At 39.8% G+C, this 26221-nt stretch overlaps 2 protein-coding genes across 2 annotated transcripts; both read right to left on the reverse strand.

Moving 5' to 3' along the window:
* Nucleotides 1–874: 874 nt before the first annotated feature.
* IFRD1 (interferon related developmental regulator 1) lies at nucleotides 875–25455 on the reverse strand. The gene is made up of 12 exons (XM_077856137.1): nucleotides 25322–25455; nucleotides 20376–20480; nucleotides 20150–20234; nucleotides 19318–19442; nucleotides 17416–17573; nucleotides 13918–13968; nucleotides 13629–13807; nucleotides 13435–13543; nucleotides 10082–10216; nucleotides 5655–5783; nucleotides 5026–5121; nucleotides 875–2927 (listed from the first exon to the last, which is right to left on the reverse strand). Exons 1-12 carry the CDS (start codon nucleotides 25410–25412, stop codon nucleotides 2838–2840), a joined length of 1353 nt encoding a protein of 450 aa, XP_077712263.1. The 5' UTR covers nucleotides 25413–25455; the 3' UTR covers nucleotides 875–2837.
* LOC144288554 (uncharacterized) lies at nucleotides 25456–25663 on the reverse strand. Its single transcript, XM_077856138.1, has one exon. The coding sequence runs from the start codon at nucleotides 25612–25614 to the stop codon at nucleotides 25456–25458; it is 159 nt and encodes a 52-aa protein (XP_077712264.1). The 5' UTR covers nucleotides 25615–25663.
* Nucleotides 25664–26221: the final 558 nt, after the last annotated feature.

Raw genomic sequence — 26221 nt, forward strand, 5'->3', positions numbered from 1 at the left:
CAGCAGGAATAACAAAGAATCAAGGAATAAGCTCGTCTATCATACACTGTTTTACTACTTTCAAGAAAACTCAAACATTTTTATACACTGAATCCCCAGTAATCCTTGTTGAGCAATCACCCATAAATAAATTTCATGAAGACGTACCCATCTATAGAAAAGGAGGTGGGCGGGGGTGGGGGTGACTGGGTGATGGGCACTGAGGGGGGCACTTGATGGGATGAGCACTGGGTGTTATTCTATATGTTGGCAAATTGAACACCAATAAAAAATAAATTTATTAAAAAAATGTACCCATCTATAAATTTAATATGTAGATTAACTCATTTCTCTCGTCTTCCTCCTAAAACCCCAGTAAAAAAAGCAGAATAGGAATAAAAATTACAATACTACAAGAATGAAAATTGAAAGAAACAATGCTGAACAAGATTTCAACAAATGTGCTGAATACGGAAGAGCTAGTGGTTGTTAATCTGCCTTAGCAGACCTCCAGAGGCCCATCACTGATGGGGGAGGTGCAGAATCTTGGCAGGCTCTAGAATTCGAGGAAACAGGTAAGGAGCTAAATACAGGAAGGTAATTTCATGAAGATTGGGAAACTGTTCTAGAAATCTCCCAGAAAGAAAAATTAATGAATGAAAAGTAAGGCCAGAGGCTCAATCCAGCAGCTCTAGTAGGTCATGGGGTTCACACACAAAACGTGTGCGCATTCAGTTGGGTTTTTTTGGCGAAGGCAGTGAGGAGGACAGTGCAGGGCAGGGTTAAGAACTTACAAATACTTTCCGGGTTGCCGGAGGCCACCAAAGCACAGTATCACACAATTTTAGAAGAACACTAAAGAGCCCCTAACAAAAAAACAAGTCAGGAATAAAAATTACACATCACAATGCTTTAATTAGAATAGAGCAATGCCTTCGAAATTCTTAATTTGATGATCTAGCTAAAATTTAAATACCAAGCCATGCTACCTTTCAGACATGTAGTACTCTTAGAAGTAACTGACCTCCCCTGTACCCATCACCGGAGTTATTGAAGGAAGTGTTCCACTTTAGCAAATAATCTAGTAACAAAGACAGAGGGTCCAGGAAACGCAGACTCCCAACATGAGAGGAAAACAAATCACAGGGTGAAGTCTCAGGAAACAGCTGTATACATGAATGAGACCAATTAGTTTAGACTGAAACAACTAAGTATGCAGTTGAGCTTTGACCAGTTGAAAATAATTTTAAGTTTTACATATTTGGGGCTGTTTTGGAAGCAGTGGTGATGTGTATGTAAAACCAAGACCAAATGTTGAGAATGGAAATGGAAGCACAGTAAACTAGTTCAGGAAGGAACATAGAAATTTGGTCACTATAATGCAATGATGCCAATTTAATGCAAAAATACTGGAGAATGGGAAAAAAGTAAAAAGGCAGAAATCTTCATGTATCAAATGGGAAGCTGTCAGACGCCTAAACACAGTAAATTAATAAATAAGCAGCATAAGACTATTACTTAGAAGTCTGAAGCCAAAGCACTAGCAGAAACCTCAAGTCTGAAATGTCCCCCGAGAAAAGGACAGAGCAAGGAGCGTTCTCCCTTACCGTCCTCGCAACACCACTGAGCTATGTACATAGATCACTTTAATAACTCATTATTTAAAGGTATATACATACAGGCAACTGAAGATTTACGGGGGAAAAACACTCCTTGCAATCTCTTTTCCAAGGTTCTAAGCTACTTGGGAGTACAAGGAGGTGAAAGCACGCAGACTCAAGTTCTGGATTCCAAGGTGGTCTTCCCCGGCACCGGAGCTGAGGGATGGGACGCAGACTCCCAGAGGCAGAGAGACTCCACAGGCCACCGCGTGTGCAGGGAGGGGTCACATCAGACCTCCCAGGAGGTGTTGAGGAGGAGAAAGAGGAAGAACGCTAGTTTGGGAAGCACCTTCACTGACTTGGGTTCTTCTCTACAGTGTACATGCTTCAACCGCCCTCTTATTACTGTTTTCTACACTAATACCAAAGAAATCAGTAACTAGAATCCCAATGATATACTACACTATTATTCTACAGTACTACTCCCGGTGACATGGCTACATTTTTTTCATTTATTCTTATGCGTCCAAATATACAAAGCAAGTTTTGTCTCACTCCCTATCTAGATTGGTCACTGTGAACTCTACTTGAAACTCATAACTATTTCTATTAGAAAAGAAGCACTTCTTATGTGAAAAATCTTTATTTCAAAATACAAGAATATAGCAGATAAAATGTGTTAGTACCCTCAGAGGTCAAGGTTAGCAGCCTTTCTGGCGTATGCTAATTCTTCATGAACTCCCAACAGCTGGACTGAATGACCTTTAAGTGCAGCTGTAAGGTCTCGTAGTGTAATTCTGTTGATCCCAGTGACAAAATTAAATTAGGTTCCATTTAAAAATTAAAATATAGCAGCTTTTCCAGAAGAACTAGCTCCCAAAACTGTATTCAGAACTTGCCTAACATCTTAAGTTAAATGCCTCGTATATTTACACCATTATAATCAATATTTTTGGACAACCACAATCAAGAAATTTAACCTTGGGTAATAGTTTTCCTCATTGTGAAATACTGTATTTTTGTTCTCTCATAAATAGAAAATGCCCAAACATTACACTTTATTTATGTTTAATGATTTACAGAGAATATTTAATAATCAGAACTCACCATTTGCAATATTGTACATTAAATTATAATATAACCCCTGCTGCTACAAAAGCTATCTATGTTGACCCAAGATAAAAACTGTCTCTAGTTTAAATACATTAGAAATTAAAAAAAATATATATTAGAAAGTGGTCTTTAAGTGCTGAAAATCTAGAAGAATTCTCCAACATCTGCTCTCTTATCTCGACATTTGCTTCGAGCTTTTGTTCGAGCTTTGAAGGCTGCAGAGTTATACAGGTGCTGAAATGGAGGAAAGGAAAACACATGTGGATCACTAAAGCTTAAGGTATCCTGATAAAGAAAAGGATGAACAAAAATCACAGGAAAGAAATGAGCTAACTCAACTTTATCAATATTTTAAATGTTTATAAAACACATACACAAAAAGAACAAGGGGGAAAACACATAATAGATGATAGCTATTCTGTATTAAGAAAAAATATTAATCAAATATGTAAAATACCAAGAAAATTCCAACAAAAAGTTAAAAAAAATGCATCATTTCATCTGATCAAAGCAAAAACAAATCATGAACCAAAGTGAGCAAAATATCCAATTAATTAAAAGAACATGGAAAAAAGCAATAAGCTTCCATCTCGATGCCAATTAAACCAAAAAATTTTTTTAAATCCTAAAACTCAATGCTGTCAAGAATGTGTGTAATTGCTATGTGCCTTTGTTCATTACTAGAAACAATTCAAAATGATAGAATAACTTTAGAAGGTAATTTGGCAGTACATATGAAAAAGTAGTAATCCAGCCCCATATCCCCATGTGAAGAGAAAAATTTCAAAAGAGAAATAGTATGTAAAGATACTAATATTAAAATACCCAACAATCAATTACATGGCCATATAAATGATTAACTATAAAAAGTCTATAAATCTAATTAAGCACTTCAGGAGCACCCGGGTGGCACAGTCAGTGAAGCTCCTACTCTTGGTTTTGGCTCAGGTCATGATCTCAGGATTATGAGATCAAGCCTGGCATTGGGCTTCTTGCTCAGGGTGGAGTCCGCTTGGGATTCTCTGCCTCTGCCCTTCCCCCAACTCACACGCTCCTGAGCACACTCTCTCAAACAAGCAAATTCTTTAAAAAAGTTTTATATATATATATAAAAATTATATATATATATATATATATATATATGTACATATATATACAAAAATGTTGCACTTCACACCCACTAATATGGCTATAATTTAAAACAAAAACAAAAAAAGGCACAATACAAGTGTTGATAAGGACATAGAAATTGGAATACTCATATACTGCTGATCGCAATGCAAAATCAGTCCCTACAGAAAACAGTTCCTTAAAAAGTTAAACACAGAACTACCATATGACCCTGCAACTCTGCTCCTAGGTATAAACCTAGAAGAACTGAGAACAGCTGTTCTAACAAAAACTTGTACGCAAATGTTCATAGCAGCACTATTCACAATGGCCCAAAACTGGACACAAGCTAAATGTCCATCAATGGATGGATGACTGGATAATCATGTGGTGTCAGCCACACAATGGGGTTTCATTCAGCCACAAAAAGGACTGAAGTACTGGTGTGCGCTAGAACATGGATGACCCTTGGCAACCTTACGCGAAATGAAAAAAGCCTACAATAGGTCACACGATACATGAGTCTATTCATAAGAAATATCCAAAATAGGTAAATGCAGAGACAGAAAGCACACTAGCGGCTGACAGCAGCTGGGGGGAAGTGGGAGAGAGAATGGGAAGTGAATGCTTAAGGGGTTTAGGTTTCCTTTCCCAGCGATGAAAATATTTTGAAACTAGACAGACAGTTGCAAAACATTGTTGAGTGTACTAAATGCTCTGAATTGTACACTTTAAAATAGTTCATGTTATATGAATTTCACCTCGGTAAAAACATAAAAATATAATTAAGAATTTTGAAATGTTAAGGAAATTTTGAGGAATGTTACAAATTCTCTGAGCACATATTTCCTTAACTTGCAAAATGAATCTGGTACTTATTAAGTAGGTTTAGTTGTCAGATATAAAAGCACTATGGACTTATTCTTAAATATAAAAGGCTAACAGAACAAGAAAGGGAGAGAATTTCTACGTTAATGGGATTATGGATAAAATTATTCATTATCACCCCTCCATACTCTAGACGCAGTAAAGTTTCTACAATTTTCATACAGCTGTTCTGTGTCTGATACAGCATGAAGCACTGTAAGCCCAGACTCCACTAAATACCTATTTAGCCCAGACTAAATACTAAATACCCTCCCCCCCACCTGGGAGAATCAAAGCTTTGGCTCTGCTTTTCTTCAATGCATTTAGTCTTGAGGAGAACAAAAACAAAACCTACCCTTTCAAAACGAGAGATCTTCATTGTTTTAAGTGTTGCAGCATCAAGCATCACGGGGGGTCCAAGCTCAAATACATTACGAAGGAATTCATTGGACTTTGGTAAAACAGAAAGGAAATAAGGCTCATTATTAAATACCAGCTCTTTTTTTATTACACAGAGTGAAATCTGATTAACGGAAGTTATGCAGAGCTTATAAATAAGCACTCAGGTCACTTATTTTCTGTTTCTAAGACTAAACTGTTTCCAATGCCTCGAATCCGACAAAGTTATGAGGAAAGCAACAGTGCTCTACTAAATTTATAGATGATCCACCCGATTTATACAATACAAAAAGAACAGTTTATTTACTCAATTTTACTTTTAAAAAAAGTCTCTCATGAATAAATGAAATCTAAATAAATAAATAAATGAATAAATAAATAAATTATAGTTCTGTATCCTGCTGAAAGTATTCTGCACAACCAACTTCAAAAGCCCATTAAGAGAACATTTAAAGCTGCTCTCTCATTTTTTTGTATATTTTTTTATTGGAGTTCGATTTGCCAACATATAGCATAACACCCGTGCTTATCCCGTCAAATGCTCCCTAATTTAAAAGCAAACACACAGAGAAGTCACTCACTCACCTGCAAATGATACTGCATCCCTGATCCAAGAACTTCCTTAAAGGTGTCATAGGTGTGTTTTTTGACCCAGCAATCAATATACATTCGTTCAGGACCAAATTTAACAGTTTCTGTTGGAAAATCCCGTTCCTAGCCAACAAAACAACCAAAATATTAAGAGAAATTAAGATGGCTTGAAGAGATACATAAATATAATTTCTAAATAGACACATTTACATGCTGAGGTAAGAAAAGATGATTTAAACCTGATACCTCCATCCCTGAGATGTGAATAGACTAGAAAGTACTATCCTAATATAAGGGTGTAAAACTTGCCAAGTTGTCATAGACTTGGCACAACTGAGTTCAGATAAATAATACTGGCAAAACCACATTGTTGTGAATGTCTTTAAATTTCAAGAGCACTTGATAAACTTGAAGGAAAAAAATCAGATATCTGTACTGATCTGCCAATGGGGGGTAAGATGGGGAGGGAGAAGGAGGAGGTTGCAAGACAAGTCAGAAGACAAGATGTCCCCACACGCCAGCGATGGTACTGAGAAGGGAAGGGATCAAGAGAAGACAAATGGGGTTAAGACACCAACCAAAAAATAAAGGACCACCAACTAGACGACTCCAAGGGTCTAAGAGCAGGTTTACTAAGAAAATGAGAGGGGGCATCCCTGGGTGCCTCAGTCGGTTAAGCGTCTGCCTTCAGCTCAGGTCATGATCCTGGGGTCCTGGGATCAAGCCCCGCATGGGCTGGGAAGTCTGCTTCTCCCTCTCCCTCTCACATTCTGCTTGTGCTCATTCAGCTTTCACTCTCTAACAATAAGGAGGGAGGGAGGAGGAAAGGAGAGGGAACAACTGAGTTTAAGACTTTAGAGATGGAACAATTTTGCCAGAAGATAATTTCTGAGAGGGAATCAAGTGAACGGAAATAGAGAAAATGTAAAGATCATTGTACCAAATACAGAATAGGGTTTTTCAAAACACAGAGGAGTCACCCAGAATAGGGGCAGACCTGGGATGAAAAAGACCTGGCCGCTCCATTGTTTGATGAATGAGGACTATGAAGAGAAAGCAGGTAGCGAACAGTGGATCACCACAGGGACGGGAGAAAGGAGATGGAACCTGAGCACGCCAACTGCTTTCCCCACATCTACCTAGCTCCTTTCTTTGTCAGCAGACACGGCATGTAATATGGGAGAAAAGAACGTGAACTCTAGACTTAACAACTTGCCGGCTTGTCAATTTGGTAAGTAATTTAACTGCTTTGGGTCTATGCCCCTGCTTGTCAGGTGGGGCTTTCCCTGCCTGTACCACAGTTGTTAGATGTGTGAGATAAACCTGTGAGCCTCATACAGTGCCTGGTCTGTCACAACAGTTCAAAGAAACCCACAAGGGTTCTACTATTTCAGCCGTCCGTATTTCAGAAAATACTAACACACCAGGAAAGAACTCCCTCCTAACTCATCCGCACCCTTACCTACTCCTCTCCTAAATCTCTCCAGTTCAAGGCAAATCATACTGTTTACATCACACTCTCAATCTTTCGTTTATATTTTCAAATGTTCCCTCTCCATGGGTTCCTTCTCCCATAAACTGATCCAGCATCTTCAACAAGACACAATAACAAACCCTCCCCCCAGTCCACTGATCAACTCTCTTCCCGTTTCAATTACAATCCATTTTTCAAAAGACCATCTTCTGGGCAGCCGGGGTGGCTCAGCGGCCGGGGTGTGATCCTAGAGACCCGGGATTGAGTCCCTCGTCAGGCTCCCTGCATGGAGCCTGCTTCTCCCTCTGCCTGCCTGTCTCTCTCTCTCTCTCTCAATAATAAATAAATAAAATCTTAAAAAAAAAAAAAAAAAAAAAAGACCATCTCCCATTTCTTCACTTCCATTCACTCTTCAATTCACTTCCATCATGTTTTTCTGCCATCACTCTGCTGAAGCTGCACTTATAAAGGTCATCACCAATGACCTACCTGACAAAGCCCACTGACACTTTGATTCTTTGTCCCTTGCCCGATCAGCAGCACTTGACACAGTTGAAAGACAGCACAGTAGGTTCAAATTCCAGCTATGCTACTTACTGATCTTTAACTATGCCTTTAGTCTGTTTTTCCTTAAAAAGATAATTCTGTTGCTTAAGTGTTATAATGGAAATGAAATAAGAAAACTGAATGTCAAGGGACCTAACATATTGCTTGCTGATTTAAGAAATACATGAGCTTAAGGAAAGATTTCTGGAGGAAAAGAAATGATAAAAGCACCAATAACTACACCTAAAAGGGAAAATTCTCCTCTAAGCAAAGAAACAAAAACACTTAGCAAGGCTGTGAGGACAGACCTTTTTCATTGGCAGGTGCACTGAGGCAGAGCACAGGGAAGCCAGTCAAATGGAAGGGGAGAAGCAGAAATCCTGAGATGGAGAGGAGAGGGTGCATAAGGCCTGGGAGGGAGAGCACCACAGGTCAGAATCACGAGGCCAAGAAAACGCTTTCACTGAGTGGTGCTGGGCAAGAGCGACAGGCACACAGAGACCTGTTAGAGCTGGTGGACACGGAGATCTGGCTTGTGTCTAAGAAGAATCAGTGCCATGTGCTGTGGGTGGCTTAGGCTGAGGGGTTTGTCACAGGGTCTGCTCACATCCTGTTTTGACTCTTAAAAAAAATCTATTATCCAGAGAGGATGCATCCAGACAGAAAATGTGACGTCAGGTCTAATCCAGAAAACCCACAACACACCATTATCTTCTCTTTAGAGGCAACATCCCAAGAGAGGCGTAGTTTGTAATTATTCAAGAAAACAGCTTAATTTGGGGATACAGCCACACTAAAATTTTAAAACCAAAGGGATCAATTGTTAATATAGATGTCTGCTCAAGTTTGAGGATTTTGTTTTGTTTTTTACATTATAAAAAACCAGAGTAAATATACAATATTACTGTAATGAAATGACAGTTAGCATTAACCAAAATGTTTAGATCCCAGAAGATCTCTAAACTATTTTATACCCCAGGCTTTAGAAGAAAGTAGTTCTTAAGCAGGCTATGTATGAGAATCACTGCAACATTTCAAAACTGCACCTGCCTTAGCATCTTTATTTTAAATTCCCATTCTAAATTTTCATATACGTGTCAAGTTAATGACTCTTTGGTGACATTCTTAACTGAACTGCTCTATCAGATATAGCAAGAAACCCAGATATTTATTCTTTATATCCAAGAAATATTTCTTACCTGGCCAACAAAACAAACAAAAAATTTTATATTCTCCACAGTAAAACTGCTCTTATCCTACAGTTCCTTTTAACCATGCATTCTGTTCAAATCCCTGAAGGTTTCTAAATCAATTTCTTTGCCAGGCAGATAGAAACAGGTTAGAACACTGTACAAGGTTCTCAAGCATCAGATGATAGGTTAGAACACTGTACAAGGTTCTCAAGCATCAGATGATTTTAAACCCTTATTTAAACACTGGGTTTGGGATCCCTGGGTGGCTCAGTGATTAAGCATCTGCTTTTGGCTCAGGTAGTGATCCTGAGGTCCTGGGATTGAGTCCCACATTGGGCTTCCTGCAAGAAGCCTGCTTCTTCCTCTGCCTATGTCTCTACTCCTCTCTCTGTGTCTCTCATGAATAAATAAAATCTAAAAAAAAAAAAAAAAAGAATATTAAAAAAAATAAACGCTTCTTTGTTATTTCAGTTTTTAGCACCTAGGCTTCCTAGGGAGAATACAAAGGTCTTTCCTTAAAAGTACTGAGGGGTAGGAAATAATTTACTATCCATAAAAAGCACTGTACTTAGTATGTACGTGCTAAGTACCACAGCTTAAATGATGGCAAGTACAACCACCTGAAATACACTTTTGTAAACTATGAATCTTATTTTTTAACATAAAAAAAAAAGTACCTTTATGTGTCAGAATTAAATTTTCCTTAGTTTAAAAAAAAAAAAAGTTGTTGGGACACCTGGGTGGCTCAGCACTGAGCGTCTGCCTTTGGCTCGGGGCATGATCCTGGGATCCAGGATCGAGTCCCATATCGGGCTCCCTGCATGGAGCCTGCTTCTCCCTCTGCCTGTGTCTCTGCCTCTCTCTGAGTCTCTCGTGAATAAATAAATAAAATCTTAAAAAAAAAAAAAAAAAAAAAGCTGTCTTTATGTCTGTGTTAAAAACCTACTCCAGGTTTAAAATGAGAAAATTATTTTGATGAAAGGTAAAATTAAAAAAAAAAATGACCCAATTGTCCAGGTTAGCCTAAAACAATCTCATTTCAAAATGAGTAGCAGGCGCCTAGCTGGCTCAGTTGGTGGAGCATACTGACTCTTGATCTCAAGGTAATGATGAGTACAAGCCTCACAGTGGGCATGGAGTCTACTTAAAAAAAAAAAAAAAAAAAAAAAAAAAGGAGTAGCCATTAGAGAGAGCATTAAGAGACCTACCTCCACTGCCCTCAGGATGTCTCTGAACACTGACCGCTGCTTTCTCTTGTCCACTTTGGCACGGTGCTTGTTTCCATCTGTAGCCAAAGCCCTAAGCATCTGAGTCAAAGATTCCATGTCTTCATAAAAGAAGTCCTGGTCAGGAAAAACAATTTTGTTTAGTTCGTTATTTGGGTTCTTTTCCACCCCCAACCTTTCCTAGCTAACAAAGAATACCTAGCAGGGGTAGAAGAATCACATTATCTCTGAGCTCTTTAGAGATCTTGGCATACAGGCACACGTTAAAGCATTTATAATATCATGCAAAAATTTTAATCCAGAAATGCTGACTACAAGATGATATACTCCCACTAAACAATTAACATTCCCCTCCCAAGTATATCCAGATACATTCAACAAATGCTTATTGTGCTCCTACCATATCCAAGACATTTCTGAGATTTCAAAGTTCAGTGAAGATACCACAAATACGATAACAACGTCTATTCTTTGGCACTCTTCAGTCCCCAAAGCACACATCCCCAGAATTCCAAATATTCTTATTCTAAAAGTACAAGCTATCAGTAATGCCTAAAGCACCCTCATTTCTAAAAAATCTTTAAATCAAGTGCGCAACTCAAGTAATTAAATTACTCAAGCTAAGAGAAAATATTTTAATCCCCTTTGAAGAGAAGCCACGAAATATATTACTATTTGCTACTACCTTGGTTTGACTCCCCTCCAACAAAAAATTATCCAGCCCAATAATATATCAACATGCACAGTTGAAAAAACCCACTGTAAACGACCCCTGCAATCAGTAAAACTCAATCTAGTTTTACAGTCTGAATCACGGAGTTCAATAGCACTAACTTGGAAAAATAAATGTTAAGTACTGTAGGGAAATTTCTCCATAACCTTTTTGGGCATTAAAAAGAAAATGTAAAACATAAAAAATAGTCCATAAAATAGCATCCAAAAGCCAATTTATTGGAGTTTAGGATAACTCTACAGTAAAACTATTCACCCAGGGACAAATGAAAACCGGGCTCTCGGAGACACATACCTTAACTCTTAGCAATAATAAAAAGAAAATAGCGTAATCATTAACACACAAGGGGGTGTGTGGGTCGGCCTCCTTCCTGCAGCACCTCCCCTCCTTCCTGCAGCACCTCCCCTGTCGCAGGTTAGGTGGGGGATAAAAAAGGAATTGGGGAAGGTCTGTCTACACTATATTTTGGTATATTTTCCTGAGTCAGTATGTTATGTGGCTGCCAAGATCTGTTAACTCTGCCCGGTAAATAGTCTATCTTATTACAGATTATCCTAGAGAGCTCCTAAAAGGCCACTACTAAAAGATGACTGCCAAAGAGGGGGACGTAATCCTCACTTTAGTGAACAGTTACAATAGCTACCGCTTACACTGTATCTATCCTATGTTCTCAACAACCCCATGAGGTAGTTACTATTTTATTCTCCATCTTAAATATACTGATACTGAGGCATAGAGAAGTTGCTCAACATCATCCAACTAGTAAGGGTGGAAAAAGAGATTTGAACTTGGGAGAGTGACGCAGAGTACGCTCTTACCAGTTTGGTTATAGAACAAACATGCATAATGCACTAGAGAGCTCTCACAAACAACTCCTAATTCCTCATGTCCACTTAAAACTATGTTAGCAAAAGGCTCTGAATATTTCAATGCTATGAATTTGCTACCAAAACCCTAATTTAAATGAGCCTATATATACATGAACACTTGGTTTAATTAATTTTTTGAACACCCTATAACTACTCCCACCACCACCACCACACACTGGCTCCTTTGAAAAAGCTTAACAAAAATAGCAAACAGAACACTAGGTTCTGTTTTGTAATCCATTCATTTTTGTCCTTAGACAAGGACTTATCCAAACATGTTTAATTTGATCAGAGTTCCCCTAGCTATCTTATATGATTTATTAAACCCAGAGAATATACAATACGTGGGCAATAATAAATGTATGTTTATGAAATTTTTTAAAAATTCAACATGTATCATTTAAACTGCATTATCACTTTACTTTTAAGATACACTTCAAAGGAAAAAGAGAAGAAATTACCATTTCTAGCCAGTAGAAAAACAGAAGATTAAAAAATTGGGACATCTGGCTTCTATGCCTTGAGGTTAAGGAGCCATTAACTAGCTCAATAAAATTAGATTGATTGCTAAACTTTAGTCCAATTTCTCAAATAAGCAGATTCATTTGCTACTGAAAGCATTAATAACTTCTTTCCATTCCTACCTGCTATCCTTCAAAGAAAAGGGGATAGGCTGGGGGAAGCCTAAAAAAGACGTGTCTCGGATATTTCTAAACATAGGACTTGAATGGAATGAATTATTAACTGTTAAATGACATCTTTAACTCCAGAGAAGGTTTCATTCCAGAAATATAGTCTTTGTTCCTACACTAAAAAGTAGCTAATAAGTAACCCAAGCTTCAAAACAGGGGACGTGAAATGGGGTGACCAAATGTCCCCCGTTAGCCTAAGATGAAAGGTTTCCTGGAACAGAGAACTCAGTGCTAATCCTGGAACAGAGCCAGGCAAACTGGTAAAGCTGATCACCCATTACAAACTCAAATACCTTTGAGAGCCAAATGGATGTAACAAATATCCATGGACAGTGGGGGGGACTGCAAAGCACACATCCTAGTCCAAAGGGCCATGTTTGCTCCTAGCTTTGGCTCAGAGAAGTTAAACAACAGTGACTAAACTCATCGGATCTCAAACTCATGTCAATTTAGTATCTCATCCATTTGTTTGACATTTATTATAAAGCATCCGTGCCTCAATCACCTTACTGTGCCCTGTGTCTGAGAAATCCCAGCAGATCCATACAGACTGCAGTAAACAACTCTCTCCACGAGGAACAGTGTCCCTAAACTTGAGTTCTCTAGATAGCAAGAGTTAAGTGTAATTAACTAACTATAATCAAATGTTGTTCTACCAACCCCTACCGGTATATGCTCTTAAAATTATTGTATCCGGGACGCCAGCATGGCTCAACAGTTTAGGGGCTGCCTTCGGCCCAGGGCATGATTCTGGGGTCCTAGGATCAAGTCCCACAAGGCACTCCTGTATGGATGGAGTTTGCTTCTCCCTCTCTATGTCTCTGCCTTTCTCTTTCTCTCTCTGTGTCTCTCCTGAATAAATAAATAAAATCTTAAAAAAAAAAAAAATTATTGTATCACCACTGCCAAGAGGCAGGGCAATCACTTGATTCTCAAGGTGGCCGTACTCCAAGGTTATCATCAAATTCTTCATTATGAAGATAATGATAGAATAATGGTCCCTGCGACACAATCTTTTTCCTCTATCCATCAGATACTTACACTCTCCATCCCTCTGGCCAATTCAAACATAAGTGCCAAAGATTCACCAGCAGCTATTCTCATGTTGACATCATCAGAAGAGAGGAGGCTTGGAAGTTTATGGAAATGCCTAAAAAACAGTCATTACTGTGTAAACACAATGAATTATGCCAATAAATTTTGTTTTTATAAAATATGAAACTAAGAGTGCATACATCTCGAGCTTTTTCTTCACTTCACTGATTGGGCATATGGTCAATAATAATGTCCACGCAAGAAGCGAGCTGATATGAAGCCCTGTATTAGGGGTGTTGCAAATAACATTAGTGTCTTTCTCTTTTAGATAGGACTTGGTGAAGACATTTTCCAAACATTCCAATGTTGAATACAGCTCCTAATGTAAAAGAACATGAAATAAAAAAATAAAAATAAAGAACATGAAATAAGGTAACCACCTTAAATTTGAAATGTGCAAATAAGTAGAGTCAAGGGTTTTCTACTTACAGTAATGTCTTCTGTAGCAATAAAACAGCAAACACCAAAGCAAGTTGCACACTAAAAAAAAAAAAAAAAAGTAAATACAGACATTAGTATTTGTAATTTTCTTATTATTTCTGCATCTTCTTGCTTTTAGAATTCGATGTGGAAGTTTTCTCAACTACACGACTACACTGGTCCCAAATATAGAATGAAAAGAGAGAGGGGTGCCTGGATGGCTCAGTCAGTTAAGCATCTGCCTTCAGCTCAGGTCATGGTCCCAGGGTCCTGGGATGAAGTCCCGTGTTGGACTTCCTGCTCGGTAGAGTCTGCTTCTGCCTCTCCCTCTGCACACCATGCCCACTCATGCTCTCTCTCGCTCTCAAATAAATAAATAAAATCTTTTTAAAAAATGAATAAAAAGAGAGAAAGAACATAGGATCAAGAGTTAGGGGAAATGGGGCAGCCCGGGTGGCTGAGCCGTTTAGTGCCACCTTCAGCTCAGGGTGTGATCCTGGAGACCCGGGATCGAGTCCCATGTCGGGCCCCCTGCATGGAGCCTGCTTCTCCCTCTGCCTGTGTCTCTGCCTCTCTTTCTCTCTGTGTCTCTCATGAATAAATAAAATCTTAAAAAAAAAAAAGGGGGGGGGGGGAATGGGTTTCACCCAAACTCTGCTACCAAACTGAGAGTATGACCTTAGGAAAGTTATTCAATTTCTCCTAGGTCTTCCTTCATTAACCCAACAGACCCTTTTCAAACTTCCAACTCCAATTTAAAGACAGAGATGAAGTTTGCACATTGGAGATAGAGAAGCCTACTCTATTAAAAACCTTAAAAACACAGTGTTTGTTATAGGTTTTGAAGCACTGAAAACCATTTACATTCATCTGTTTTTACATAGACCCTATTATGAAAACTTCTAAAAAAAAAATCATTTTCCAAGAAATAAGCACACCTGGAGAAGAAATCTCCTAAAATTTAAATAATTGTCTTTGGGGCATCTGGGTGGCTCAGGTCATGATCCCAGGGTTCTGAGGTTTAGCCCCACCTAGTGCTCTCTGCTCAGCGGGGAGTCTGTTTCTTTCTCCCACTCTGCTTTCCCTCTGGCTTGTAGTCTCTGGTTCTCTCTCTGTGTTAAATAAAATCTTAAAGATAAACAAATAAAGGTCCTCAAACTTGCCACCTAAACAGGGATCTCATTGATTCAGATTTCACTTTTTTCCGAATATGTTGAAAAATGTTCAGGAATCTTATAATTGCCTTTTGTTAGGGGGAAGAGGGGGCTCAACAAGTGATTACACTAGAGGACTACCATACCAAGGTATAAGTTACCAAATAAAATGGAGCTCAGAATACAAAATTAAAAAAAAAAAAAAAGCAAAATTTATATACAATCTGCTTACAACAAAAAAAAAGAGCCATTAATTTTCAGAACACCGTTCTCAACAAATAAATCATCTGAAAACAATTTAAAATTTGTGAGTTTTTATTCTCCATTTCCGTCTTCACTTTAAATTTTCTCGTGCTGTTCTGAGTGCCACTAAGGCATTAAGTCTTTAAAGTCACCATTCACATGCCCAAGTGCCTGGTATCATGAGGACATTTGTGGCACTAATCTGCTTGGGATCACAATTTTATTTTCTTACTACATCCTGGTAAAAACTAAACATAGCGGGGATCCCTGGGTGGCTCGGCGGTTTGGTGCCTGCCTTTGGCCCAGGGCGTGGTCCTGGAGTCCCGGGATCGAGTCCTGCATCGGGCTCCTGGCGTGGAGCCTGCTTCTCCTTCTGCCTGTCTCTGCCTCTCTCTCTCTCTGTCTATCATAAATAATAAATAAATAAATAAATAAATAAATCTTAAAAAAAAACTAAACATAGCTAAAATTAAAAAGTAGTCTAGGTATTATTCTCAGTAAAGGCAACTTTCAAAACTTTCAATCTGTAAATCCTTGTTCTATGCAAGCAGCAGAGGCAAAACCACATCTCTTCTTTTGATGCCTCTAAGTGAAAAAAAAAGGTAGCTTAACAATTAGAACTAAGCTAATTAGTCCCATTAGCTGTCAAGTATTTTTTTTTAATTCACAGCAAGCATCAAATGTATTTAAAAAAAAGACAACAAACGCACATGTAACAAAAATTAACGGCTCACTACAAATATCTACCCAAGTGTTTTCTGTCGAGCATTTTAAAATACCTCTACCGTCCCACATGATTCAAAAGTTGCATGAAAATCCAAAAAGAGGGGATAAAAATGTAAAGAGCAAAAGTTTAATTAGCTATTTGGGGATTACTAACTGCTAGAGGGCAGAGATTCCTATGAAGTTACCAAAATCCTATTTCTTTGCCTATGGCGAAACAGGTTAACTATCCCCAGCCTCTACATAGTCGGTAAACCAAGCAACGGGCCACTAAGTGATGTGTTGTGGCCTGAGCATCTATCTGCCTTCTTTCTTTCCCCACCTAGCCATCCTAGCTGCCATACAGAGGACCTAAAGGTAGGGCCGAGAATAGCCACCCACGGACTCTGCCCACTTACACAGTGATATGAGCAAGAAATAAACTTATTAAGCCCACTAAGATTTCAGGGTTTATCAGACACAAAGATCAACACCATTTACTTTAAGTAACACTAAAGAGAAGGCTAATGTGAAAAGTCAGTATTAAAAAAGTTTTAAACCTGAACTGTTTTTTTCTTAGGAAAACAACTTAAGATTCAAATCTACTAAGATTAAATTCTTAAGATAAAGATTCTTAAGATCCATTAAGATCCAAATCCACTTTCTAAACCCAGAAGGATGTTTGTAACAATCACAAAAGCACACCAAAAACAAACCCCACAATCTAAAGTTATGGGTGATAAATATCAAATTAGAGAATGAAAGGTTTTTCAAATCCCATGACATGACTAGATGAGTATCTCACAAGTTACAGATTCCTACATCTAATACCCAAATCCACCCATGGAAATAAAGCATTCAGCTTTTTCATAAGGACTTATAGGCCACAGCAGCCAATTTTTTTTTAAATACCTATTACATTTCTTAGAATAAAAAATAACCACCCAATAAACACTGTCTAGATCATTTAAGTTCCTATCAAAATTATTCTTCAATCATCCTAAATAACTCAAGATAGTATTTCCTATCAGAGTATGCCCTTTGATTGCAAAGACGTAGAAATCTGCTCTATCTGGGATGGTCTGTGGCATCTCAGAAAATTTAAGAAAACAATTGTCGTATTAAGTCTGCTCACTCTGGGATCCCTGGGTGGCTCCGCGGTTTAGCCCCTGCCTTCGGCTCCTGGAGTCCTGGGATCAAGTCCCACATCAGGCTCCCTACATGGAGCCTGCTTCTCCCTCTTGCCTGTGTCTCTGCCTCTCTCTCTCTGTATATCTCTCATGAATAAATAAATAAAATCTTTAAAAAAAATCTATTTTAAAAAAATGTAACCTTCCTAGATCATTCATTAGAGTATCTGGGTGTCATTCCTAGATAGGTTTAGAAATTTAAAAAATCATATACTTACTGTTTGCCTAGCCTGGATACTAGCTGTTCCATCACAAATTATTTTCTTTAGGATTGGTCCAAGAGTTTTTAAAACCTCTTCACTTTCAATTCCAGGGCCCAATTGAATACAAAGAACAGATGCTAATGCTGCAGCTGCACGCTGCTCATCACTCTTACCTATAAGAAAGCAAAGGTGCAAACATGAAAAATTATTTTGAGAAGACTTAATAAAAGAGCAATTTCCCTAATTTGTACAATTCCAAACTATCATCTACCATTTATAAAATCCCATAATATGTTCTAAACTTTGACATGAGCTGCAAATATAGTGAGCTCAAACTCTGGAAACAGACCTGACTCAAACCCTAGATCCACCACTTATTAGCCAAATGACTTACAATTCTTATTCTCAAAACATATTTCTTCAGCAGTGAAATGAAGATTAACACTGCTCTTTAGGGAGTAGTGTAACAAATCAGCAAAATAATATGTTTCAAGCTGCCTTGACCTTCCAAATCTTTCATGTACTCACAGAACAGTGCTCAGGTAGTCCCTGAGTTAATTGCTCAAGCATTTCAGATGTAACCAGCCTATGAAGTAAACTAAGCCTTCAGGGCTTCCCCTCCTCCAATTTTTTTTTTTTTATATAAACAAACAAGGAATTAAAAATAAATGATTCTTGGAGCACCTGGGTGGCTCTGACGGTTAAGCATCCAACCCTTATTTTGGCTCAGTCATGACCTCAGGGTTGTGAGATCCAGCCCTGGGTTCCTCTCTCCCCTCTCACTTGCATGTGTATGCTTTCTCTCACAAATAAATAATTAGAAGCTTTTGAAAAAAACAATAAAGTTAAAAATAAAGGATTAAGACCATACAGAAATTGCAGACACCAAATGAATACCTGACAAATTAAAAATTTATAAAATAAACAGATCGGAATATAGTTTTTAAAGGTCATCTAATCCAGCTACCATTATAGGAAATAGTTCCAACGTAAACAACTCAAAGCCTTTGTACTATCTCAAAAAAGTTGGCTCTGCTCAACTATACCACAAGAAGTTATATAACCTTAGACCAATCTCCCGTTTCCTAGGCCTTTATTCCATACAATGAGAGAGATGGAATAGATGTAAGGTTTCCAAATACCCATTCATGACAAAGCTTTCAACTGAAGTAAAATAAGAAAAACAAGGACATAACCTAGTAAGCTCATTCAATTTAAAAGAGCACGTGTGCTTCCCACATTTCTGACACTAGAAATATTTTGTTAATAAAGACCTAATGACAGAAGGTCATTATTCTCACAATATTCTTACTTGGCAAAATAATTATGCTGGCATGGCATCTCTAGGTCGTTTTAATTTTGGTGGTTCCTAAAGCTGAATGAAGTCCAGTAATACCAGACTTAACCTTTCAGATCTCTCTTCATTCTTAAAAGTTCTATGATCACAACAATATGAATTCTAGAATTTCTATCACAGAATTCTAGAATTCAAATATTCTAAAGGATATCCTGAAAAATGATGTCATTCACAGGTATAATTGATGTTTTCAGTAACCGCAAGGGAAAATAAGCTATGTGATTATAATACTTTTTAAATTTCAGGAGAATGAAGTAGAATGGCTTTTTTAATAATAAGTTTTGTGAAAATCTGACACAGGTTTTCAAGACTTTCTTATATATGAGAATGGTGATCATCTCTTCCAATACAAAAAAGGATGGCAATCCACAATTCGAGTTTCAAGCCGTTTATTACATAAACAAAAACAACACTTCTCACAAGTCTCATTTTTAATTTGAATTAGCATGGCATATTCCTTGACAACTCTAAAGTTGAAAGAGTGAGCCAGTCTTCCATTTCCCTTAATAAGCACCAAATCCCTTTTTAGTTTGGTGCCTCTGACTCAAAAAGAAGGTTACCTTTCTTCAGGCAGCGCTCAATGCTGTCTGTCAAAGTCATTCTTCGTTCCAGAATCAATTCAGAAAGCATTTTCGAAGCGAGTGCATTTTTAATGCCTTCAAGAGCTGCTTGCCTGGTCTTCGCACTATTTAAAACAAAACAAACAAACAAAAAAAAAAACAAAAAACAGAAGATCCATTTGGAGTGTACCATAAGACAATGACTTGTAAAAACTTCACTATTTCCCTCAATTTCTCTTCATAGATTTGTAGATTTTTTTTCCCTCTATCGCTGTCATCAAGCTCTAACCATTTTTCTTTAATTTAATTTTTATCCATAATTCATCTTATTACACAAAAGACATAAAAGACATGTTCTATATGACATATTTAAGTAAGCTCACTTTTTTTGATGCTTCAAAAGTCTAGAGTTCATATGTGAATCTTCGGGACTTTTTAATTATTATAAGTCAGCTCTAGAACTACTATGAAATATGAAAATTTAGCTTTGCTCTTTTTTCTGTCTGCTACATAATGAACAGAAAAGAGGCTTAAAGCAAAGTTTACCTGTTCTAGCTGAAGAAGAACTTTGAATCCAACAAATCTATTTCAGTTGTAATCATATATAGTTTAATGCCATTATGCTAGAATAATGACTAACTTGAGTCGATCTAATTTCTAGTGGCATGTTCCTATCAACATTAAAAGTCCAAAGGAATAAGAAACATTAAAACATCCAAAGTAAATAAATCAAGCTTAGAAAAACATATTGTTAAATCAGAAAACTGCACATTATATACGTAGTAGCTGATCAGAATCACACAGAATGAACAGAATTTCCAGTATCTCCTACCTCTTATCCAGGGTCAAGTCAATGAATCCCTTCAATTTATACTCTAAGTCTTCTTGAGTTCCTTCCTCATCAAGGACTTCTGGTCCTAAGGAATAATATAAACTAACCATTATAATTTAAGTAGAAAACAAGCAGGGAACAGTGATAGTGTGCCTTAACTCTAAAAATTCTTCTACCTAAAACATCCTTTTATCTAAAGTTGTCCATTTAAATTTAAAACTCATACCATCTTCAGCAAAACTGGAAGGATCGCTGTAACCACTGCAATGGCTCATTGTCTCAATCGATGCATCCTCATCACTAAAAGGTTGAACGTTTCGATGTTGGCCACCTATTAGGTAAAAGAAAGTGGAAGTAAATAACTGTATTGCCATATGCTCAAATATTTAACTTGAGAATTTTTAAATTTACTTAGCAGAAACCCAGCACTAAAAACCCAACCTTATTTAAGAAAAGGGATGATTATGCTACAAAAAAAATAAATATTCTTAAATAAGTCAATTCACCTGTTTTTCAGACCATCAACTGTTTACAATATACATCAACTTCAGAAATGTATCAAAAACTGGTATTATGGCTGAAAAAATGATCTCCAAAACATGACTTCAAATCATGAAAACTACAATAGACCCAGAAATAGAGTGTGAAATTAGAGAATAAGAAGTTTATTTTTCAAGGAGAATGAGCTTAGCAAACACAAACATGGCAAATGGGTTAATTTTTAAGTTACACACCATGTGTGAAGAACTAAGACATTAAGAGACAGTAGTTTTAAAGATAACTTGAATTAAGAGAGGAAAAAAGGAGGGGCAATGGGTGGCTCAGTTGATTAAGCATCTAACTCTTCATTTCAACTCAGGACGTGCTCTGGGATCAAGCCCCATGTAGGGCTCTGGACTCAGTGCACAGTCTGCTGCTTGAGATTCTCTCTCTCTCTCTCTGCCCCTCCCCCTGCTCGCTGGCACGTGTGTAGGCTCACTCTCAAATAAATAAATATTTTTTAAAAAGGGGGGAGGAGTAAAATAGAAATTTTGGTTTTTAATATAGTATAAAAGCCTGTTAGATAATTCATCTTTAAAAGAAAGGTTAACAAACCCAACAGTTTATTTTTATTTATTTATTTTTTTATTTTTTATTTATTTATGATAGGCACACAGTGAGAGAGAGGCAGAGACACAGGCAGAGGGAGAAGCAGGCTCCATGCACCGGGAGCCCGACGTGGGACTCGATCCCGGGTCTCCCAGGATCACGCCCTGGGCCAAAGGCAGGCGCTAAACCGCTGCGCCTCCCAGGGATCCCCAAACCCAACAGTTTAAAAACATCAGGGCTGTTACTAAAAAATAAAATATTAAAAAAAAGATTTATCTCTATACCTAACTTGGAGCTTGAACTCACAACGCTAAGACCAAGAATCGTATGCTCCACTGACTGAACCACTCAAGTGCCCCAAAATAAAATTTTTTAAAACTAGAATCTTTCCTCAAATTAATTAAAAATGAATAAATAAATCCATAGTAATGTTTTGTTTTGTGGGGATTTAATATTAACAGAAGTAATGCTCAGTCATGAATTACATTGAGCATGGAGTTAAAGTAAGTTCCAAATTCTGCCCCCGAAGTGACTTTGTGTCACCTGATTCACCTCTGAGCCCAATTTTCCTTATCAATCAAGTCAAAGATTGCATCAAATATCACTAGGTGCCTATATTCAAAAAATTCATGGCACTTAATTACCTTTAAAAAAGTTTTTTTTTTTAACCCTCTAGGTTTAAGCTTGCTAAGTTTAGGGGTTTTTGGAGTTTTTTAAAAATCAAGAGAGAGAATTTGGCTGATTTTTAAATCAACAGAAGGTGCCAAGCAGCCTTCAAATTTATTTGGTATCCCAAAGGAGTAACTTTGCCAATCAAAGTAGGAAAGCATAAAGAAGCCAAGATACCATAATGTATTAATCAGAGTGCTTAGGGCAGGAATAAACAACCCAAGACCTATGATATCATACTCTATTTCTGGGTCTATCTTCATTGTCTTCATGATTTGAAGTCATGGGGATAGTTCAGAGTCATCTGTTTACTACTACTAATACCTAGTCACAAGTCAACTCATTTTTTTTTTCATATTCAGTCTACCTCTAAACTGCCAAGAAGAGTATTCCTATATAGCTCCTACTCAGCTCCTTTCTCTCCGTTTCAGTTTCCAAGACTCCAGAGAAAGAGAAGTTAAAGAAACAGCCAAAAAATCAAGAAAACCCTGTATGAATGCCTGATACCTAGATCAAAGTCACCCACCTTGCCATCTCAAGTAATATTAATTAGGTGGCACTCTAGACACATGAAGTCTTTATTTCTTAGGTTTACTTAACTAACAAGGTTTGGTTCTTTCATAAAAGATGCTTTCTTTAAATTAAGTGCAATGGAAAGTATGCATACTTGTCAATTTTATCAGCTTTCTAGAACCTTTCACTAACTTAAAAGAGAATTAAATGGAAAATCAACTGAAGTGAAAGGAAAGTTGGTTATCTTTTGATTGTACATGTTAAAATCTCATTTGAATCCCAACTCTTCTAGATATTTAAAAATACCAACAAAGTAAGCAGCTAGAAAAGCACAAGTTTGTGACAACTTTCCATCTCTTCTCAGTTATTTATTCATTTATTGAATAATACAGGCACTTGGAACCAAATTCAGATTTATTTTTAAAAGATTTATTTATTTATTTATGATAGACACAGAGAGAGAGAGAAGAAGACAGAGGGAGAGGGAGGGTGAGAGAGAGAGAGAGAGAGAGAGAGAGAGAGGCAGAGACACAGGCAGAGGAAGAAGCAGGCTCCATGCAGGGAGCCCGATGTGGGACTCGACCCCGGGACCCCAGGATCGTGCCCTGGGCCAAAGGCAGGCGCCAAACCGCCGAGCCACCCAGGGTTACCCCCAAATTCTGATTTTAAAAAATAAATCGCACTGCATACTCAACTCACCAGAGGGAAGCACGGATAACAAGTTCTAGTTTAAATTTCGAAAGATATTCAAAGCCTGTACAGTTTTATTTGTTTTTTTATTTTTTTTTTGCCTGTACAGTTTTATAAACTAATTGAATTCTTTTCTATTTGCTTAGATATGCTAAATCAAGTGTTTAAATTCACCTTTTCTACTGAAAATATTGAAAAAAAAAAAAAAAAAGCAACAGCAATAAGGCTGATGGGAGATAAGGAAAGAGCCTGGAAGCACATTTTGAAAGGCAGCCCCCACCACCACCTGAGGTTATTCTGTTAGTACCAGGAAGGAAGGAAACTTGGGAGCTTCAGACGGAATAAAGGTTTGTTTGCAAATCGAGGAAGCCACTAATAACACAGTTACAATTTTTAACCTGACTTTGGCTTGTTGTTTCATCATTGTTTGTTCCACCAACAAGAGGTTAAAACTTAAAAGGAAAATAAAACGAAGAAGGAAAAGCTGAAATACAGAAAAGAACAGAGGTATTCCCTATTCACACACAGCAATGAGACGCTGCAACAAGCAAATTTTGTATTTTACATCTTGATCACGAACCAATTTCATGAATACCGACCGCGGGCATACAATCAAGGAGCGATATGAAGAAAAGGGAAAAACTTCAAGTATGGTAACCCATTCCTATTGCCAATGTTTAATGCAGGAACACAAGTGCTCGTGCTGCTATAAATCCTAAAGGAAAGCGTTTTATTTACTTATTTTTTAAGATTTTATTTATTCATGAGCGTTTTATTTATTTATTTTTTAAGATTTTATTTATTCATGAGAAAGAGAGAGAGAGGCAGAGGCACAGGCAGAGGGAGAAGCAGGCTCCATGCAGGGAGCCCGACGTGGGACTCGATCCCGGGACTCCAGGATAAGGTCGTGGGCTGAAGGCAGGCGCTAAACCGCTGAGCCACCCAGGGATCCCCCAAGGAAAGCGTTTTAAATGCCACTTTCCAGAGATCTTTAACAAAAAACTGGACTGTTTACTAATGAACGAAGGCCTATCACTCGGAGGGTCGGATTAGCAATTGTGTTGACAAACACCTCACGGCCAGTAGTAGTTCCGATGGGCCCAAATCTGAGAATATTCCAATGCTTAACTGCAAAAATCTCAACCAAAAAAAAAAAAAAAAAAAAATTACTAAATGGGATGATTTCACCCGGTTGAACACTCGATTTGAGTTCGGTCGCGCCTCCTAGGACTTTCCGCTTCGAAGTCCTTTCTCCTTAAGCCTAGAGTTAGCAGGAGAGAATCACTGTTCATCGAAGCACCTACTCATCCAGGAAAAGCTTCACCTTCGCAGAGACCACACACACGCACACACACACACACACACACACACACACACACTCTACGGTCGTGGCCACAATTGCAACCTGAGCTCCTCAACACGTCGCCCGTCCGGGCCTCAGGGCGCAGAGCCTACGGGAGAACAGCACAAAGGAAGGGGGGGGGGGGGGAGGTCGCCGGGCCGCCGGCTGCAGGGGGGGGGGGAATCTCCGCAGGTGCCGGTTAGCAGCAGCAGCACAGCCTGGGCTGGGACAGCGGCCCCGCCCCGCCCCGCCCCGCCGCCAGGTGGACTCGCGGGCTCCCCAGGAGGCAGCGCCCCGGGATGCCACGGGATGCCACGGGATGCCACGGCGCCTCTGCGTCCCCCGCGTCCCCCGCCGCACCGCGCGAGGCCGGGCCTCTGACGCAGGAGCCCCGCCGAACCCGCCGGACGCTCGGCATCCCCGAGAACCCCAGGTCGCGGTCGGGGGGCCGCAGGCGCCCACTGACAGCCAAGCCGCACATCCTAGCTCGGCCCCACCCTCCGTGGGGGGAGGGGGGAGCTCCGAAGAGCGAGCACCAGCTTGGGAAAACGGTGCCCCCGCCGCTCAGCGCCCCGTCACCCCGGACCCCAACCCACTCTCAGGCCCCAGGACCTACTCGCGCCGCCCCCCGCCCTCCGCCCTCCCTCCCCGCCCCCAAGGCCGGTGCCCAAGACTTCGGTTCGCACGCCAGATCCAAATCGCGCGAGGTACCGCCCCCCAGGGCACTCTGGGAATTGTAGTTCGCCAGCCAGGCAGAGGCGGCCGGCCGACGCTTACGTCCAGACGGACGGAACTACAAATCCCACGGTGCCCGAAGCTAGCCGGCCCGGCCGGCCACCGGGATGCCGGCGGCGGGGACACCCCTTTACCTGCTGTCGCCGCCGTCGCTGCAGCTGCCCCTGAGCCGCTGCCACCACTGCCACCGCGGTGGGGAGCGTTCCGCTTCTTATTCTTCGGCATCGTGGGACGCCCGGTGCCGCCTAAACTCGGAGCGTAGCGAGGATCAGCCGATGGAGCTGCACTTTTTACTCGTGCGTCTGTGCGGCGGGCGGCTAAGAGGCGAGTCTTCGGCTAACAACAGAGGCGAGAAGCGGCGGGGGTACGAGTGGGCGGTGGCAGCAGCAGAAATCCCCGTGAAGAGCTGTGATCGGAAACGATACATGTTTCTCTCTAGCGCGGGAGCTAAGGCGGGGCGGTGTGGGCCACGACGCCTTAAGTAGCAAGACCGCCGCCTGTCGTCACCATATGTGGGCGGGACTCGAACGCCGACCAGCCAATCCCTATAGATCTCCCCACCAGAGGCCCGCCTCCGGCGGCCGAGGGACGCTGACTACCAATCCCATGTCGCAAATCTGCCAGCGGGGCCCAGCGAGCAAGTCTTCGCTGCCGCACTGGCCTCTGGGAAACGTAGTACGCCTTGGTGGGGACGCTCCTGCTCCCTCCTGCCTCCCGACTCGTGACCTCTCCCGTACTTCCCAGCGGCCCCGCCTCGGAATAGCCTGAGTTGTTCCCGGCGATGAGCAATGGAGCGAGTATGCCTGGTGACGACGGCCAGCTTCCAGCCGGGAGCCACGCCATCCGCTTAGCTCATCTCTGGGTCGCGGCTGGCCTCCTGCTTAACCTCCCCCGGCTTCCGTGCAGCCGCCGCCGGGCGCCCCCATACGCCCGCCTCGGGAACACCTCCAAGGTTTTAGCTGTTTAATTAGGTTAGCGGTCACCAATGTCTGTAATCGAGCTGTGCGATTCTGCCCCCCCCCCCCGTGTGCCCC

This window comes from Canis aureus, chromosome 18 (assembly GCF_053574225.1).
Source record: "Canis aureus isolate CA01 chromosome 18, VMU_Caureus_v.1.0, whole genome shotgun sequence".
NCBI lineage: Eukaryota > Metazoa > Chordata > Mammalia > Carnivora > Canidae > Canis > Canis aureus.

Bases quoted from the DNA above. Each gene is read 5' to 3' on its own strand.
- IFRD1 (XM_077856137.1), bottom strand. From the start codon at position 25,412: ATGCCGAAGAATAAGAAGCGGAACGCTCCCCACCGCGGTGGCAGTGGT. The intron at 20,481-25,321 runs GTAAAGGGGTGT...TTTACCTAATAG, and splicing joins AGCGACGGCGGCGACAGCAG to GTGGCCAACATCGAAACGTT. The intron at 5,784-10,081 runs GTAGGTCTCTTA...TTTGTTGGCTAG, and splicing joins ACATCCTGAGGGCAGTGGAG to GAACGGGATTTTCCAACAGA.
- LOC144288554 (XM_077856138.1), bottom strand. From the start codon at position 25,614: ATGTATCGTTTCCGATCACAGCTCTTCACGGGGATTTCTGCTGCTGCC.